General features: G+C 37.5%; 1 protein-coding gene across 8 annotated transcripts in view; it reads left to right on the top strand.

Moving 5' to 3' along the window:
* Nucleotides 1-14,882, top strand: part of LOC127424551 (rhotekin-like) — a 118,859-nt gene extending 103,977 nt beyond the window's left edge. For 6 of the 8 annotated variants that reach the window (XM_051669900.1, XM_051669908.1, XM_051669935.1 and 3 more), the window contains 11 exons: nt 96-295; nt 895-956; nt 2,484-2,537; nt 4,789-4,906; nt 5,865-6,089; nt 8,270-8,364; nt 9,392-9,498; nt 9,576-9,704; nt 10,987-11,152; nt 11,688-11,792; nt 14,001-14,882. In XM_051669900.1, coding sequence (XP_051525860.1) covers nt 96-295; nt 895-956; nt 2,484-2,537; nt 4,789-4,906; nt 5,865-6,089; nt 8,270-8,364; nt 9,392-9,498; nt 9,576-9,704; nt 10,987-11,152; nt 11,688-11,792; nt 14,001-14,638 — 1,899 coding nt within the window. In that variant the 3' untranslated portion in view covers nt 14,639-14,882. Of the gene's footprint in view, nt 1-95; nt 296-894; nt 957-2,483; nt 2,538-4,788; nt 4,907-5,864; nt 6,090-8,269; nt 8,365-9,391; nt 9,499-9,575; nt 9,705-10,986; nt 11,153-11,687; nt 11,793-13,287; nt 13,395-14,000 lie in introns of those variants that run through there. The other 2 variants (XM_051669940.1, XM_051669942.1) reach the window with 2 other exon arrangements.
* Nucleotides 14,883-17,225: the final 2,343 nt, after the last annotated feature.

Here is a 17,225-nt window from a genome sequence, read left to right as displayed (position 1 = left end):
GATTCTAGAATGCATGGAGTAAACTATCTTTAACTGGTAACAACATAATACGAAAAGGATGCAACAACCCTGACAGTACTCTATGGTTTGTCTAGGACAGTGACATCCAGAAGAAGATCGACTATGAGATCCGGATGCGTGAGGGGGCGTGTAAGCTGCTTGCTGCATGTTCTCAGAGGGACCAGGCACTGGAGGCCTCCAAGAGTCTCCTCACCTGCAACGCCCGCATCATGGCCTACATGTCCGAGCTCCAGCGCATGAAGGAAGCGCAGGTCATGCAGCGGGTCGCACGCAGGTCAGAGGTCACTTTCAGTACTTTTTTATTTATTTCAGCCTAAATTTATTTAGTTCAGTTTGTGAAATCTTAACAAACTTTGGCTAAGATGTAAAACACTTTATAAAAAGCTAAATGAGATAATAGGCCAGTGGCTTTGGATAAAACATTTCCATTATACTATCAACACTGAATAAAGCCAGTGCTAACAAATATAACCAATGTTTAATCAAAATATGCACAGTAGATAACTGCAGTTCAACCTTTTTTTGACAAGTATATCGAACAGTTTCTAAGTTCCTCATTACAGTGCAACAAACACTTCTATAAGCTCTTACTAAAAATAGCAGAATGTTTCTAAGACTAAACTAGAGCAAATTTGACAGCCACAAAGCACATGACACCTTCTCAGTGCAAAATAGTGTTGAGGTCAGAGAGTTCAGTGTGGCTAGTTTAGTGTCGCCCATTTGACAAGCTTAATCCCAAATGTTGTGTCAGAATCTCAGCATGTCACCCTAAAGATGGTGTGAGCGTGCTTTATTTTAGTCACATATAACTAGGTTATCCTTATGATCACATAACAGATCAGAACAGATTTTTTTGTATGTGTTTGTGTTCAGGTCTTCTGATGCAGGACCAATGGATGACCGATCCCCATGTAAAGGCAAAGTAGCCATTTCAGGTATGTTCACAGCTACTTGTGATTCATTTAATATTATAGAGTATTTTTGTGTGCACAAGTGTGTGCATACAAGTGGTTGTGTAATTGTATATACTGTACAGTATAGTGGCTGTGTAATCATAATAGTGTCTGTTCTTTTAATCAGGAACCCAATACAAGTGCATCGTAATTTTCTTTAACCCTGAGTTTGATTCTGTATTACTTTTGATTCTGTAATATACTACCAGTCAAATGTTTGGACTCATTGAATTTGTTCTTTCACTTCATGATCATGTTAATCATGAACTTTTAATCTAAAGGTTTATATTCAAATGCTTGAAATTAGTTTTGTAGACAAAACTGAAGTGTGCCTATGTATGAATTCCTTTACAAAACAACAATTTAATAAAAACAATTTTTTTAAATGTATGAGTTGGATCAGAAGTAAAAGCAGCCAGCAAGTTTCCCAAAATACATAGGAAGTCCTTCAATACTGTTAAAAAAGCATCCCAGTTCGATTCTTTATTAATATGGTTTAGCAAATGCCCAGAGTGTGTAGAACTGTAATCTAGGTAAAGAGTGTTGAGTCGACTTTGAAGACACTAAAATTCAAGGTAGTTTAGATTTGTTGTATTGGTCACTGCATTCCCATACTTCCATTTGTGTTATTTGATCGTTTTTATGACTTTTTTTTAGTGTCATTGTCGTGCTGGAAATTTCATTAAAAATGTGTAAAATAATAATAAAGAAATTAGTAAGTGTGTCCAAACTGTTAACTGGTAGTGTATATGTGTAAATCATGCTCACCAGTTTATTTATGTGGGTGTCTGAGCACCAAATCACACACCTGCTGTTTTATATATCAACGCCTGTGTTTTTAGTCTGCTGTCGGGTTGTTTTACGAGTCGTCCTCCCCACCTCACTGTCTGCATCTTTTAGAGGAACCAACCCCCCTCTTAACACCCCATGCTATTAACTCCCAGTTCAAACTGCTTGAGTTCCCAGTTCAATCTGGGTTGGAGACCCACAGTGAGATACTTTGTAAATGGTGTAATTATGACATTATGAAGATGACATTATGTGGTTATAGAGCACTTTATACCCTCACTTTGCAGTCACTTACACACAAATGCAAACCTTACTTGTATGCATACTGTAACACCATTTTGTCGACACATAAATGCATCCAGAACGTTTATTATTTTGTTCATCCTCCTGATGTTCCCTCACACCTCCATGTTTCCACCAACTATCTTCTACAGTCATTATCCTATTAATTATTTCCTAATGGCCTCTTCCTATGAATTTAATGAAGTTCTGCTGCAGTTACAACATTCCTAATTACACAGATCTTGAATTGATGAATGTAGTCTTGATGTAGTGGGTGGGCCAGTGTGATAATGGTGATTTATACTGACTGCCAGTCTGCCATAAGATAGCAGATGTGTGTTTGTGGCATACTGTGATCTTGATTGACACTGAGTGACAGCCAGCGTGTGTGTGTAATAACTTTGATTGTATCTGACCTCTGACTCCTCTGTGTTGCAGATCTTCGGATACCTCTAATGTGGAAGGACACTGAGTATTTTAAGAACAAAGGAGGTAACAATCTGTTTTTCCTCTTCACTCTGATATGCAGGTTAAATAACACTGCAGTCTCTTTAGAATACTTAATGTTGAATCTTATTAACCCATGTAAGCTGTTGTAAATATTTCACATACAAAGAGATGCACACAATATGGAAAACTGTTTAAATGCATTGTGCATACAATATATGCATTGCCAAGATAACGAAACACATTTATTTATGAAAAATTCAGGCCCAGCATAGCCCTCTGGCATTGAAAACCCTTTTCCAGACAACTGTGACAAATTTAGTTTAGCATAAGGTGCCTACAGCAACTGAAAGAGGTGACATTATGTTGATTAATGCGACTCAGAATTCCACATGTACAGGTGCATCTCAATAAATTAGAATGTCGTGGAAAAGTTCATTTATTTCAGTAATTCAACTCAAATTGTGAAACTCGTGTATTAAATAAATTCAATGCACACAGACTGAAGTAGTTTAAGTCTTTGGTTCTTTTAATTGTGATGATTTTGGCTCACATTTAACAAAAACCCACCAATTCACTCTCTCAACAAATTAGAATATGGTGACATGCCAATCAGATAATCAACTCAAAACACCTGCAAAGGTTTCCTGAGCCTTCAAAATGGTCTCTCAGTTTGGTTCACTAGGCTACACAATCATGGGGAAGACTGCTGATCTGATAGTTGTCCAGAAGACAATCATTGACAACCTTCACAAGGAGGGTAAGCCACAAACATTCATTGCCAAAGAAGCTGGCTGTTCACAGAGTGCTGTATCCAAGCATGTTAACAGAAAGTTGAGTGGAAGGAAAAAGTGTGGAAGAAAAAGATGCACAACCAACCGAGAGAACCACAGCCTTATGAGAATTGTCAAGCAAAATCGATTCAAGAATTTGTGTGAACTTCACAAGGAATGGACTGAGGCTGGGGTCAAGGCATCAAGAGCCACCACACACAGACGTGTCAAGGAATTTGGCTACAGTTGTCGTATTCCTCTTGTTAAGCCACTCCTGAACCACAGACAATGTCAGAGGTGTCTTACCTGGGCTAAGGAGAAGAAGAACTGGACTGTTGCCCAGTGGTCCAAAGTCCTCTTTTCAGATGAGAGCAAGTTTTGTATTTCAATTGGAAACCAAGGTCCTAGAGTCTGGAGGAAGGGTGGAGAAGCTCATAGCCCAAGTTGCTTGAAGTCCAGTGTTAAGTTTCCACAGTCTGTGATGATTTGGGGTGCAATGTCATCTGCTGGTGTTGGTCCATTGTGTTTTTTGAAAACCAAAGTCACTGCACCCATTTACCAAGACATTTTGGAGCACTTCATGCTTCCTTCTGCTGACCAGCTTTTTAAAGATGCTGATTTCATTTTCCAGCAGGATTTGGCACCTGCCCACACTGCCAAAAGCACCAAAAGTTGGTTAAATGACCATGGTGTTGGTGTGCTTGACTGGCCAGCAAACTCGCCAGACCTGAACCCCATAGAGAATCTATGGGGTATTGTCAAGAGGAAAATGAGAAACAAGAGACCAAAAAATGCAGATGAGCTGAAGGCCACTGTCAAAGAAACCTGGGCTTCCATACCACCTCAGCAGTGCCACAAACTGATCACCTCCATGCCATGCCGAATTGAGGCAGTAATTAAAGCAAAAGGAGCCCCTACCAAGTATTGAGTACATATACAGTAAATGAACATGCTTTCCAGAAGGCCAACAATTCACTAAAAATGTTTTTTTTATTGGTCTTATGATGTATTCTAATTTGTTGAGATAGTGAATTGGTGGGTTTTTGTTAAATGTGAGCCAAAATCATCACAATTAAAAGAACCAAAGACTTAAACTACTTCAGTCTGTGTGCATTGAATTTATTTAATACACGAGTTTCACAATTTGAGTTGAATTACTGAAATAAATGAACTTTTCCACGACATTCTAATTTATTGAGATGCACCTGTATGTGTTTTTCTCTCATGGAAAAGGTTGCATATGTGCATTCTTCTTTTAATGCATCTAGGATAATAGCAATTAGGCTATTTAAATAGCTGTAGAAATTATTAGGATTAGTACAACATTATATCAGTCTTATGTAGTGTTGGATTTGGTGTGTGACAATTAGTGGTGTTTGCTAAGGCATTAAATTCTGTCCTACGGACATTAATGATACTTGAAATCATGTGAGTTGTTGAGGAGTGGTGTGCTATTACTTTTCAAAGCAATCAGACTTATCTTTCTTTCTTTCTTTCTATCTATCTTTTTCTCTCCCTCTCAGAGCTGCATCGGTGTGCTGTCTTCTGTCTACTGCAGTTGGGTGGTGAGATCTTTGACACAGACATGGTGGTGGTGGACAGGACCCTCACAGACATCTGCTTTGACAACACAATTGTCTTGTTAGTATTGGTTGCTTTTTAAATTTTCCACACATGCTTAGTCTTTGTGTGACCACCAAATGTTTATGATTGGTTTGCATTTAAGTGTGTATACATAAATGTATATAAATAAAAGCGTAGTCACATTTTGTTCACATTTGTAAATGTCTTTGTTACAGATACAGGTCGTATTGTGCTCAAATTTGCCAAATAATGTATTTAAATTACAATTTCCAAGTGTATACTTTATATAAATGCACATATGTACTTTTCTATTAAAGGAATAGTTCACCCAAAAATGCCATCCCAGATGTGTATGACTTTTTCTTCTGCTGAACACAAACAAAGAGTTTTTGAAGAATATTTCAGCTCTGTAGGTCCATACAATGCAAGTGAATGGTGGCTAGAACTTTGAAGGTCCAAAAAGCATATAAAGTCAGCATAAAAGTAATCCATAAGACTCCAGTGGTTTAATCCATATCTTCAGTAGCGATATGATAAGCGTGGGTGAGAAACAGATTAATATTTAAGTCCTTATTTACTTTATCCTCCCTTCCAGTAGGTGGTGATATACACAAAGAACGTGCATTGCCAAAAACAAAAGAAGATTTTCAGTAAAAAAGGGCTTAAGTATTCTGTTTCTCACCCACACCCATTTTATTGGTTCTGAAGATATGGAACTGGAGTGATATGGAGTGATATGGATTACTCTTATGTTGCCTTTATGTGCTTTTTGGAGCTTCAGAAAAAATCTAAAAAGCATGTTTGTGTTCAGCTGAAGAAAGAAAGTCATACACATCTGGGATGGCATGAGAGTGAGTAAATGATGAGAATTTTCATTTTGGGTTAACTATCCCTTTAATATTAAATGTTAATAATATTCCCCTCTTTATATTTCAGCTGATGTAAGTGACATGTTTGTGTCTCTAGTCAGTTATTAGTGAGTTTGTAATTATTTAACTGTGTGTTCTGTGTGCAGTAACAAGGCAGGCCCAGGGTTCGAGCTGCGGGTGGAGCTGTACAGCTGTTGTTCTGAAGAGGACTACTCAGCAGGCAGCACATCACGGAAACTGGCCAGCAAGCTAAGCTCGTCTCTGGGCAGGTCAGCGGGAAAGAAAATGAGGGCGGCCATGGACCCTGGAGCCTGTAGCCCCACCAGCAATGGAGGAGGAGCGACAATCCTGCTGCCTGTACCCTCTGTACCGTGAGTGTGTAGAAACACACACATTCGTAAAATGTATTTGTCACACTGCAGGACTTTTTAAAGGGATAGTTAACCCTAAAATGAACATTCTGTCATCATATACTCACCCTCATGGTGTTCCAAACTTGTATGACATCATATGAAAGTCTCATGAGTTTGGAACAAAGGGTATATGAGGCTGAGTTATTGATGACAGAATTTAAATTTTTGGGTGAACTATGCCTTTAAAATAGACTAGTGAAAGCAAAGGATGATTAAATAGTGATGAACCTAATAGAAATGTTTAGCCACAGGACCTAAGATGTACAGTTTCTCTTATACAAACAGTTGTGCTCAAAAGTTTGCATACCCTGGCAGAAATTGTGAAATTTTGGCATTGATTTTGAAAATATGACTGATCATGCAAAAATGATCAATAAAAGTATTTTACTTAAGGATAGTGATCATATGAAGTCATTTATTATACATAGTTGTTTGGCTCCTTTTTAAATCATAATTGTAACAGACATCACCCAAATGGCCCTGATCAAATGTTTACATACCCTTGAATATTTGGCATTGTTACAGAAACACAAGGTGACACAAACAGGTTTAAATGGCAATTAAAGGTTAATTTCCCACACCTATGGCTTTTTAAATTGCAATTAGTGTCTGTGTATAAATAGTCAATGAGTTTGTTAGCTCTCACGTGGATGCACTGAGCAGGCTAGACACTGAGCCATGGGGAGCCGAAAAGAACTGTCAAAAGACCTGCGTAACAAGGTAATGGAACTTTATAAAGATGGAAAAGGATATAAAAAGATATCCAAAGCCTTGAAAATGCCATTCAGAACTGTTCAATCACTTATTAAGAAATGGAAAATTTAGGGATCTCTTGATACCAAGCCAAGGTCAGATAGACCAAGAAAGATTTCAGCCACAACTGCCAGAAGAATTGTTCGGGATACAAAGAAAAACCCACAGGTATCCTCAGGAGAAATACAGGCTGCTCTGGAAAAAGACGGTGTGGTTGTTTCAAGGAGCACAATACGACGATACTTGAACAAAAATGAGCTGCATGGTCGAGTTGCCAGAAAGAAGCCTTTACTGCGCCAATGCCACAAAATAAAGCCCGGTTACAATATGCCCGACAACACCTCGACACGCCTCACAGCTTCTGGCACACTGTAATTTGGAGTGACGAGAACAAAATAGAGCTTTATGGTCACAACCATAAGCGCTATGTTTGGAGAGGGGTCAACAAGGCCTGCAGTGAAAAGAATACCATCCCCACTGTGAAGCATGGTGGTGGCTCACTGTTGTTTTGGGGGTATGTGAGCTCTAAAGGCACGGGGAATCTTTTGAAAATTTATGGCAAGATGAATGCAGCATGTGTTATCAGAAAATACTGGCAGACAATTTGCATTCTTCTGCACGAAAGCTGCGCATGGGATGCTCTTGGAAATTTCCAGCACGACAATGACTCTAAGCACAAGACCAAGTTGACCCTCCAGTGGTTACAGCAGAAAAAGGTGAAGGTTCTGGAGTGGCCATCACAGTCTCCTGACCTTAATATCATCGAGCCACTCTGAGGAGATCTCAAACGTGCAGTTCATGCAAGATGACCAAAGACTTTGCATGACCTGGAGGCATTTTGCCAAGACGAATGGGCAGCTGTACCACCTGTAAGAATTTGGGGCCTCATAGACAACTATTACAAAAGACTGCACGCTGTCATTGATGCTAAAGGGGGCAAAACACAGTATTAAGAACTAATGGTATGCAGACATTTTTTTCATTGTTGCCATGTTTTGTTTTATGATTGTGCCATTCTGTTATAACCTACAGTTGAATATGAATCCCATAAGAAATAAAGAAATGTGTTTTGCCTGCTCACTCATGTTTTCTTTTAAAAATGGTACATATATTACCAATTCTCCAAGGGTATGCAAACTTTTGAGCACAACTGTATATGTAATATATAACCTAATTAGTTTTGATGCTGGTTGATAATCATGGACATGTTATATGTCAACTACCTACATACAAACATAAAATATTGTACCTGACACACAGTGAATGTGAAGGCCTTGTGGATTGGTGTTGTGAGAAAGCAAGAGAGTTTTTTTTTATTTTTTTATATATATTTACATATGCCCCACCCCTCTCTCAGTGTGTTCTGTCTATATGTTTGTTTACAGGGGGCCCAAATATCACCTTTTGGCTCACACAACCCTCGATCTCTCTCATGTCCAAGACAGCTTCCGCACACATGACCTCAACATCACAGGAAATGGTGAGCTGCCATACCCTCTCTGATTTCTCCTCCTCTCTTTCTACCACTACTTTATTAAAACCCCTGTTTTTAAAGTCAATATAAATCCCTGTTCGCAACCCATTTCACTTCTGTAATGTGACGTATTTCTGTGTGAAATGGGATATTCAACAAGAAATCATGTAGGGCGGTTATTTTATTAAGTGGGCATTACATACCAGAATTTAGCCATATCTGAATATTGATTTGCTAAAACAATGCCTGCATAGCTGTTTGACTGTTGGTTGACATTATCCGATACCCTCTGTGGCATCAGTGACATAAGTAGAAAAGTAATTTTGAGGAAGAGTAAGTAATTATATTTTGATTAAAGATTACATGGACTCAAAAATATTACTGGGAATAACGTTCCAAATAGAATGACGTGGAACATGAGTACCTTTTTATTTGAAAACATGTCGAAACACTGTGTATGTTATATGTTTCACTCAAAATTATTTTATCAAAGATGTGAAGTGAGATAAAGTGGTCTGTTTGATTTAGAGATTGTAACACAAGTGTCTCTGGGATTTTATTTAAAGCACATTTGTTTTATGATATGCTAGTTTTCTTCACATTGCAGGTAATAAATTACAGACACCATACATCTAAAGGCCTACAGAGTGTGTTTGTGCATGTGTGCGTGTGTCCATGCATGTGTGTGCATTGTCGAAGTCTGTCAGATTTACTGTGTTTGGGTCACGCTCGTAAACGTCCCTGAATGGCCAGCCATGATGTGTAAAAAGCCTATAAGAGGTGCTCACGACCATCTTTATATACGAGGAGTTACTGCAGGCAGTCTGCGTGTGGGTTGGACGGTCTGGCAAATGATAGTTTATTTACAGTAGAGTGCCACCTTGGCATAATTTGAATAGCTTGTGTTTACTGGAATAGTTTCTAACTTTGTTAGATCATACAACTTTCTTTTTTGCTTTAGGAGTGTTATTGCTTTGAACACTGTCTCTCTCTCTCTCTCTCTCTCTCTCTCTCTCTCTCTCACTCACTGCAGAGGAGTGCTCTTTCTGGTTGCCTCTTTATGGCAGTGTATGTTGTCGTCTGGCTGCTCAGCCTCATTGTATGACACAACAGATGATGAGTGGCTGCCTAAGAGTCAAAGTGAGAAATACACACATACACACAATTTCATATCATAGTCAGTTTTCTTGGGCTAACAGTTTCATTCCTTTCTTAAGCTCGGAGGTGAGCCACAAGGCTGGACAAATGTCTATGGTGTCTTAAAAGGGACAAATCTCTTCTGTTATCACCAAAAAGAAGACATGGAGGCCAAGGTGGAGCCCGTCTTAACAATTGGTATCAACAAAGTAAGCCACATTCAGTCATGTTCTGGCTATATTAAGCACACTCATTTATGCACATGGTATCAGGGGCTTTGGAAAAATCATGAGACGTTTTACGTTATGAATCTCATAACAGCATTATTGGAAATCATGGATTCTGCTCTTTTATAAAGAGATGTTTAACCAGTGTTATGAGACACTCTGCTGTCAGAACTTTCTTCATTGTGTCACTAGTTATGAAAAGACCTTTTGTTTGTCGTGCACGGTGTCTGGATCTTTCAGTGTCCCAAAGAAATGCATGTCATGAGCACAAAGGGATTGTTTGAACCTTTTGAGAGCTGCACTATGAGTCTGCACATTCCTCAGTTCTCAGTTGACTGCGGCGCACTGGACATTCACTTGTGCTCTGCTACCACCTATTGGTTGTAACTTTAATGACTATTCAAGACTGCAAAAATGCGTGTAGGAGAAAAACAGAGAAATACCGCAAAAGGAATCTTTCTAAAGTTCAGATATTGCTGGATTATTTCACTTAAAAAACTGTGTTGTACATATGAAGAACTACATATGTACAGTTCAGAATGTAAAAAAAAAGGCTGATTAAGACCATGAGTTGTCATGTATCACCCTGAAGGGGTTTATTTTGCAATAACGACAGTCTGACTTTATGCCATTCCATTTATTGCATGGTTACTTACTGTACCAAATAAACAGCTATGTAGAAATTTGGTTGCCTGAGACAATGGTCAATTATACATTATTCTGATATTATTACTATGGTTAATTATGCATTATTGTATTGAATTGCACTTGATATTATTATAATAATGGTCAACTGTAACTACTAGGATGTTTTTGATGTTGTTGTTTGTTTGTTTGTTTTTAAATTAAACTTGTCTTTAGCACCGAACTTGGCATTCTTTGGCATTTTAATTGTGTCAAACTATCAGTTGTTGATTTGTTAGAATTTTATATATACAGTATAATATACAGTTCTGTGCAAAAGTTTTAGGCACTTTTGAAAAATGTTGTATAGTGAAAATAGTTTTTTTTAAGGTTCTTGGCAGATAGGATGTTTTAAGCACCTTGGATAATTCACCAAAGATCTTCTATGTGTTCCGGCTGTCTCAGTTGCTTCAGTCTCTTCATGTAATCCCAGACTGACTCGATGTTCAGTGGGGGACTCTGTGGGGGCCATGACATCTGCTGCAGGGCTCCCTGTTCTTCTATTCTATTCTATTCTATATATATATATATATATATATATATATACACACACTTGTTTTTTCGCATCTCTTTATCATAGGAGACAAGAATACGAGCAGCAGAGAAGGACCCTCACAGCAAGGCGCAGAATATCTGTATCACTAACCAATATGGAGGAGAGGAGGTGACGCACACACTTGCGGCGGACAGCAGAGAGGACGCACAGTGCTGGATGGAAGCATTCTGGCAACAGTTCTATGATATGAGTGAGTAAATGACTGTAGATGAACTGTAAACTTACTAGAATGCACCGCTGTTAAACCCCCTTAACTGTGGTAAATCACTAGTAGCTAATTGCTTTATATAAAACAGTGGCTACAGCAATATGCTAAAAGACGCAATGTTCAATAAATACATTTATTAATAATTATTTAATAAACATTTTTACACCAGTATAGTTCAGTTGTTTGTACACTGTATATGGTTGCCAAGCAATTTGGGACATTTGATATAGACTGTTTTACATCTGCTTAGAACACAGCTCATCAAACCATATTACAGTATATATTGTTTAATTTGTTGTAGTGTCAAAGATTTTGTTGTTATTAAACAGATAGCTGGAAATAAGAAAATATATTTGTAGTAAGAAAAGCATTGATGGAGGCAACGCAGCCACCAAATAAGACTATAGTAGTATTGTTTTAGGGTGTTTTATACTATTCCAGTGTATAACATTATTTTGTAGAGTGACTGATGTGTGAGCAGCCTTGAGTTTGACTAAACCACTTCTGCCCCCTACAGGTCAGTGGAGGCAGTGCTGTGATGACCTGATGAAGATTGAACTGCCGTCACCACGGAAACCTGCCATAGTCACACCAAAGCAGGGCTCCCTGTACCATGAGATGGGTGAGTGCATTCAGATCACTTTATATACACTTATGAAGGATGAAGGAGAGTTCTATATTTTTACAATATACACAACAGTAGCAATATAAACATACAAGAGAGCTTTATATAGAGACCAATTTTAACAGAAATTAAAAACAGCAAAAAGTCATAATATTGAGATAAAAAGTCATTAAATTGAGGAAAAAAGTCAAAATTGAGATAAATAGTCATAATATTGAGATACAAATTATTTTATGAGATACTAAGTCATAATTATGAGATTGAAGTCAGAATTTTTAGATAAAAAGTAATTATATTGAAAAATTCATAATCATTAGATAAAAAGTCGTAATTATGAGATAAAAATTCATACTTTTGAGATAAAAAGTCATAATTATGAGATAAATAGTCATTATGTTGAAATAAGTCAAAATTCGGAGATGTAATATTAAGATAAAAAAATCATAATTATGAGATTAAAAGTCATTTATGAAATACTAAGTCATAATTATGAGATTGAAGTCAGAATTTTTAGATAAAAAGTAATTATATTGAAATAGTCAAAATTATGAGATAAAAAGTCATTATATATTAAATGAAAAGTAGAAATTACGAGATACATAGTTATAATTTTTAAATAAAAAGTCATAATTTTGAGATAGAAAGTCATAATTATTAGATAAAAATTCATACTTTTGAGATAAAAAGTCATAATTATGAAATAAAAAGTCATAAGTTTGAAAGTTTCATTTTCATGAGATAAATAGTTATGTTGAAATAAGTCAAAATTCGGAGATGTAATATTAAGATTAAAAAAATCATAATTATGAGATTAAAAGTCATTTATGAAATACTAAGTCAAAATTTTGAGATAAAAGTCAATTATGACATAAAAAGTCACAATTATGAGACAAAAAAATCAACATTTTAATTATAACTTACACATCTCTCAATTATGATTTAGTATCTCATAATTATGATTAAGTAACTCATAATTTCAACTTTTTATCTCATAATTTTGACCAAAGCACAATTAGATTTTTATGTGGCGGAAATGGGCTTCCATACAGATCTGTCTGTGGATCTAACACTATTGTGTGGACTGAACTGCACATTCTAATTGTCTCTCAGATCTGAGCCTCTTTCTGTATAAATGTCAATCTCTTTTAACTGCTAAATCACAAAGCTGTTGCCTCTGACAAACTGACACTCTTTTCTCTCTCTTTTTCTGTCTTCTTTGTATTATTTTCTCTGTGGTTTTAATGTCTCTTTACTGTTCTTACTGTCATTTTCCTTATCTGTTTTTATCTTGTCTTTCCCATACTTTTGATTTTTCATACACTCTTCCATTTGATCCTTTACATTTCCCTTTGCACAAATGGTTTTATCCAAACATCCACCTTATAAATTCCCTACCCACTGTATGATTATTTGGTTACCACATCTCCCGCTCCCTCCCTTCAACTCTACATTTGTTGCCTCCTCATGCATTTTACTGCCCCCTCCTCATCAGTGGCCCCTCTCTCGGCCCCTGCGTCCTGTGAGGGGCTCTTGCTGCAGGATAACGCTGTCTCTGCTGAGATTCGTGCTCTGCTGTCCTCCTATTACAGTGACAGGTGAAATAACTGTGATGAGAAACGTTACCTAACTTACCCCCTCTTCCCACATAAAGCTGCTATTGCTGAGTCTCAGAGCTGATCTTTGAGGACCAAGACTTCTCATGTGTTGTCACGTTTTTATCAGTTGAACCCCTGTGACCTAAATTAGATTTAAAATAATCTGCTAACCGTTGACTAAATACAATAAATATACATTTAATGAATCATTGTTTTGTAAATAATTCCAGAGTGGATTTTAATTTGATACATTTTATTTACTTTATCTATTTAATTATTTATTATTTATTTAATTTGGCATTTATATTATGATTTTTTACAATCCTCCTTCAGTTCCATCATGACTCCCTAGTAATTCCCATCTTTGAATTTTGATGGAAATGACAGTGAGGCTGTGAGGGAAAGACGTACAGTTTCATAACTGGGCTTAAGTTTAAAGTGTTTTTGGATTGTCCCTCATCCTGATTCTAAAACGACTATGTAATTAAGCTTGTGACTGAAAATCAGCTAGTGGCAATCCAGCCTCAGCGGCATCAGCCTAAGTGAATTTATTCATGCTATATAGTAATATAAAGTTTTCATTGTGGCACCTGTTTTTCTTCCTTTGCAGTTATTGACACCTCTGACGACATCGGCACGGTCACTGACATCCTGGCGCGTCGTATTAAAGAGTTTGAGCTGAGGTCCCAACTTGCAGCGCCGCCTCACTGGATGTCCTTGTTCGAAGAAGACCCCCCAAGAACTCCCCTCAATCATCAGCACCGCCGTATCGCGCACCTGCCCCCACATTCGCCCAGCCCTCGCCTGCACAGCCGTCAACCCAGAAGCCCACAGTGCCACCGAATGCCCGGCATTCTCTCCTCCAATGCCAGCCTGACGTCAGACATTGACAGCCCGACCAGTGCCAACCCCTTCTACCGCCAGGCATGGTCCTCCGACATCCCTTGCTCTTCCAATCGCATCCGCCCCAGAACCCTCTCCCTGGACGCCAAGCTTTCCACTCTGCGCGGTCGAGGTTATGCCGGCTTCCAGTGCACCTGCCAGCCTCCGTCCACTGGCTCTGTGTCTCCTCGACCCTCTCAAACTGCTCTGTCCTGCTCCAGTTCAACTTCTAGCAACAGCTCCAGTGAGGGAAGCAACAGCCAAGAGTCAGACCTGGGCTTCTCCAGACCATCCAGTGCTCGCCGAAGCCTCAGGAATCTGAGAGTCAAGCTGGACCCCAGGAACTGGATGCAGAGTCAGGTGTAGCTTTCATCCATCTCCTATGAGAGAACTTTACTGGTGTATCAGAGCCATCAAATATTCCTGTGTCCCCCTGGAAAGAACTGGGATTCCTGAGGTCATGTATGCTCAACGGCTATAATTGCATCCTCTTTTAAATCTGTGAACAGGGACAGACTAAATTAAAGGGATAGTTCACCTAAAAATGAAAGTTCTCTCATAATTTACTCACCCTCATGCCATCCCAGATGTGTATGACTTTCTTTCTTCTGCTGAATACAAACAAAGATTTTCAGAAAAATATGTCATCTCTATAGGTCCATACAAATCAAGTGAATGGTGACCAGACCTTTCAAGCTTCAGAAATCAAATTAAGGCAGCATTAAAGTAATCCATACGACTCCAGTGGTTTAATCAATATCTTCAGAAGTGATAATATAGGTGTGGGTGAGAAACAGATCAATATTTAAATGTTTTTTAGTATAAATCACTTTCACTTTCACATTCTGAAAGTGAAAGTGGAGATTTAGTCAAAAGGATTGAAATATTGATCTGTTTCTCACCCAAAGTGATTGCATTGCTCCAGAAGATATGGATTTAACCACTGGAGTCTAATGGATTACATTTATGCTGCCTTTATTTGATTTCTGAAGCTTGAAAGGTCTGGTCACCATTCACTTGATTTGTATGGACCTTCAGAAATGAAGTATTCTTCTAAAATCTTTGTGTTCAGCAGAAGAAAGAAAGTCATACACATCTGGGATGGTATGAGGGTGAGTAAATGAAAGAACTTTCATTTTTAGGTGAACTTTCCCTTTAACTTCATAGTCATTTTCTTCAGTGCACTCACAAGAATGGGAATTAGACTGCTATTTACAAAATACACTACTACATAGTCTCTACATGAAATGCTTGTTTTTGTTCAGTACTTGCAGTGAACAGAAAACTGGATTGAAGGAACTTTCTGGTGTTGCTGGGTTTGCAAATTTTACTCTGGCCAATACTTTGTGCACTGATTAAGATTCTCTACATGGAGAAAAAAAAAAAAAAATGTGGACATCCAAACACCACACTCATGTGTGTTTGTTGAACGTTTAATTTCAAAAACATTTCCTTATGGGGCATTGTCATGCTGGAACAGAAAAAGGCCCTCCCCAAACTGTTACCACAAAGTCGGAAGCACAGTTCTCTAGAATGTCACTGTGGGTGATTCTTACAAAACCAGTCAAGAAAAGTCCTGGTCTTATTTTACTCTTTATTAAACTATTTTGCATATAGAAAATTAAGCCTATTTTAGGGCCATTAAGATTTTTTACATTGTGAAATTATTTTAATGTTACGCACATTTTACCACCCATCTGTAATACAGTTAAACAAATAACTGTACTATGGTAATGAGAATTATCATTGAAAACAGAGGGAATAGTAAATATAAAGTGTCCTTATGCTTTACGGTAATGAAAATTGGGGGTAAAATGTGCTTAAGTGTCCTGAAAATAATGTCGCAATGCCAAAAATCTTAATGGTCCTAAATGTATGCTTCATTTTCTTTTTGTAAAATACAATTTCATATTATTGAGAATTTATTTATGGTTAAATATGATAAGGAAGTTTTCTTGATAGGTTGCGTGTAAACCCTTGTATGGTGTAGCATTATGATTTGTCTTGACTGAAATTACTGGAATAACCTATCCCATTAATTAGAAGGGGGTGGCCACATAATGTAAATGGACCACAAAAAGAGATGCTCTGCCATGCTAGACTCTTCTAAAGTTCTGAGGATTAATCATCACTAACATTAAATACTCGCAAATATTACAGGTTCAGTTAATTGAATTAAAACATTGTTTTAATAGATGAATAAACCTACCAAGTGTGAAAGTTAGCTTATCACTGATATGAATTCCAACTTATTGAGTGACACTGCACATTAAGAATTAGTTTAAATTATGTATCATCTGTTGCTCATTGGTTATGTGAATAAGGACATTGCCAATGACTGACTTTCTTTTAAAATCATACAACATAAAATCTAAATGTCTGTTACATTTCATCACGAAATGCTCTTTGCATGGCTTCAATGTACAGTATATGCAAAGGTGCAGACGTCTCAAGACTCCATATTCAGGTTTTATAATTACATGGGATATAATGTGACTCCGTTTACTACTATTAACTCTGATGACCTCAGGATTACTGTACATAAGTTATCTCGCTCTGTAAATGTGAAACCTATGTTGTCGATAGATCCCCATGAATCTCATAAAGTTAAACATTATAAAACTCATAAACCAGGATTTGACACAAGCAATGAAATATGGTTGGAATTTCGGGTTACAACTGGGTGCTTTGTTTTAATGGTGCTTAGTTTTGAGCTAGTGCAGTAAAAGCACAGTGTGAAGGTTTGCAAAGGCATTACTATGCAAAGCTACAACAGCTCAAATTAGATCATTTACATGCAGTAATTTAAGCTTGCATTATTTCCTCCTTGTTGGTTTTAAAACACGTTATGGGGGTCTCTCATTGTAAAGTCTTTCAGCTCTGGTCAGATAAATTGTCTTGGTTGATCAGGTGTTATTTGTTTGAAGAGGCCAACATTTAAAATATTAGCAAT

Source organism: Myxocyprinus asiaticus, chromosome 3 (genome assembly GCF_019703515.2).
Source record: "Myxocyprinus asiaticus isolate MX2 ecotype Aquarium Trade chromosome 3, UBuf_Myxa_2, whole genome shotgun sequence".
Taxonomy (NCBI): domain Eukaryota; kingdom Metazoa; phylum Chordata; class Actinopteri; order Cypriniformes; family Catostomidae; genus Myxocyprinus; species Myxocyprinus asiaticus.
Note: the sequence above shows the minus strand (reverse complement) of the source record. Positions and strands in the feature narration are given on the sequence as shown.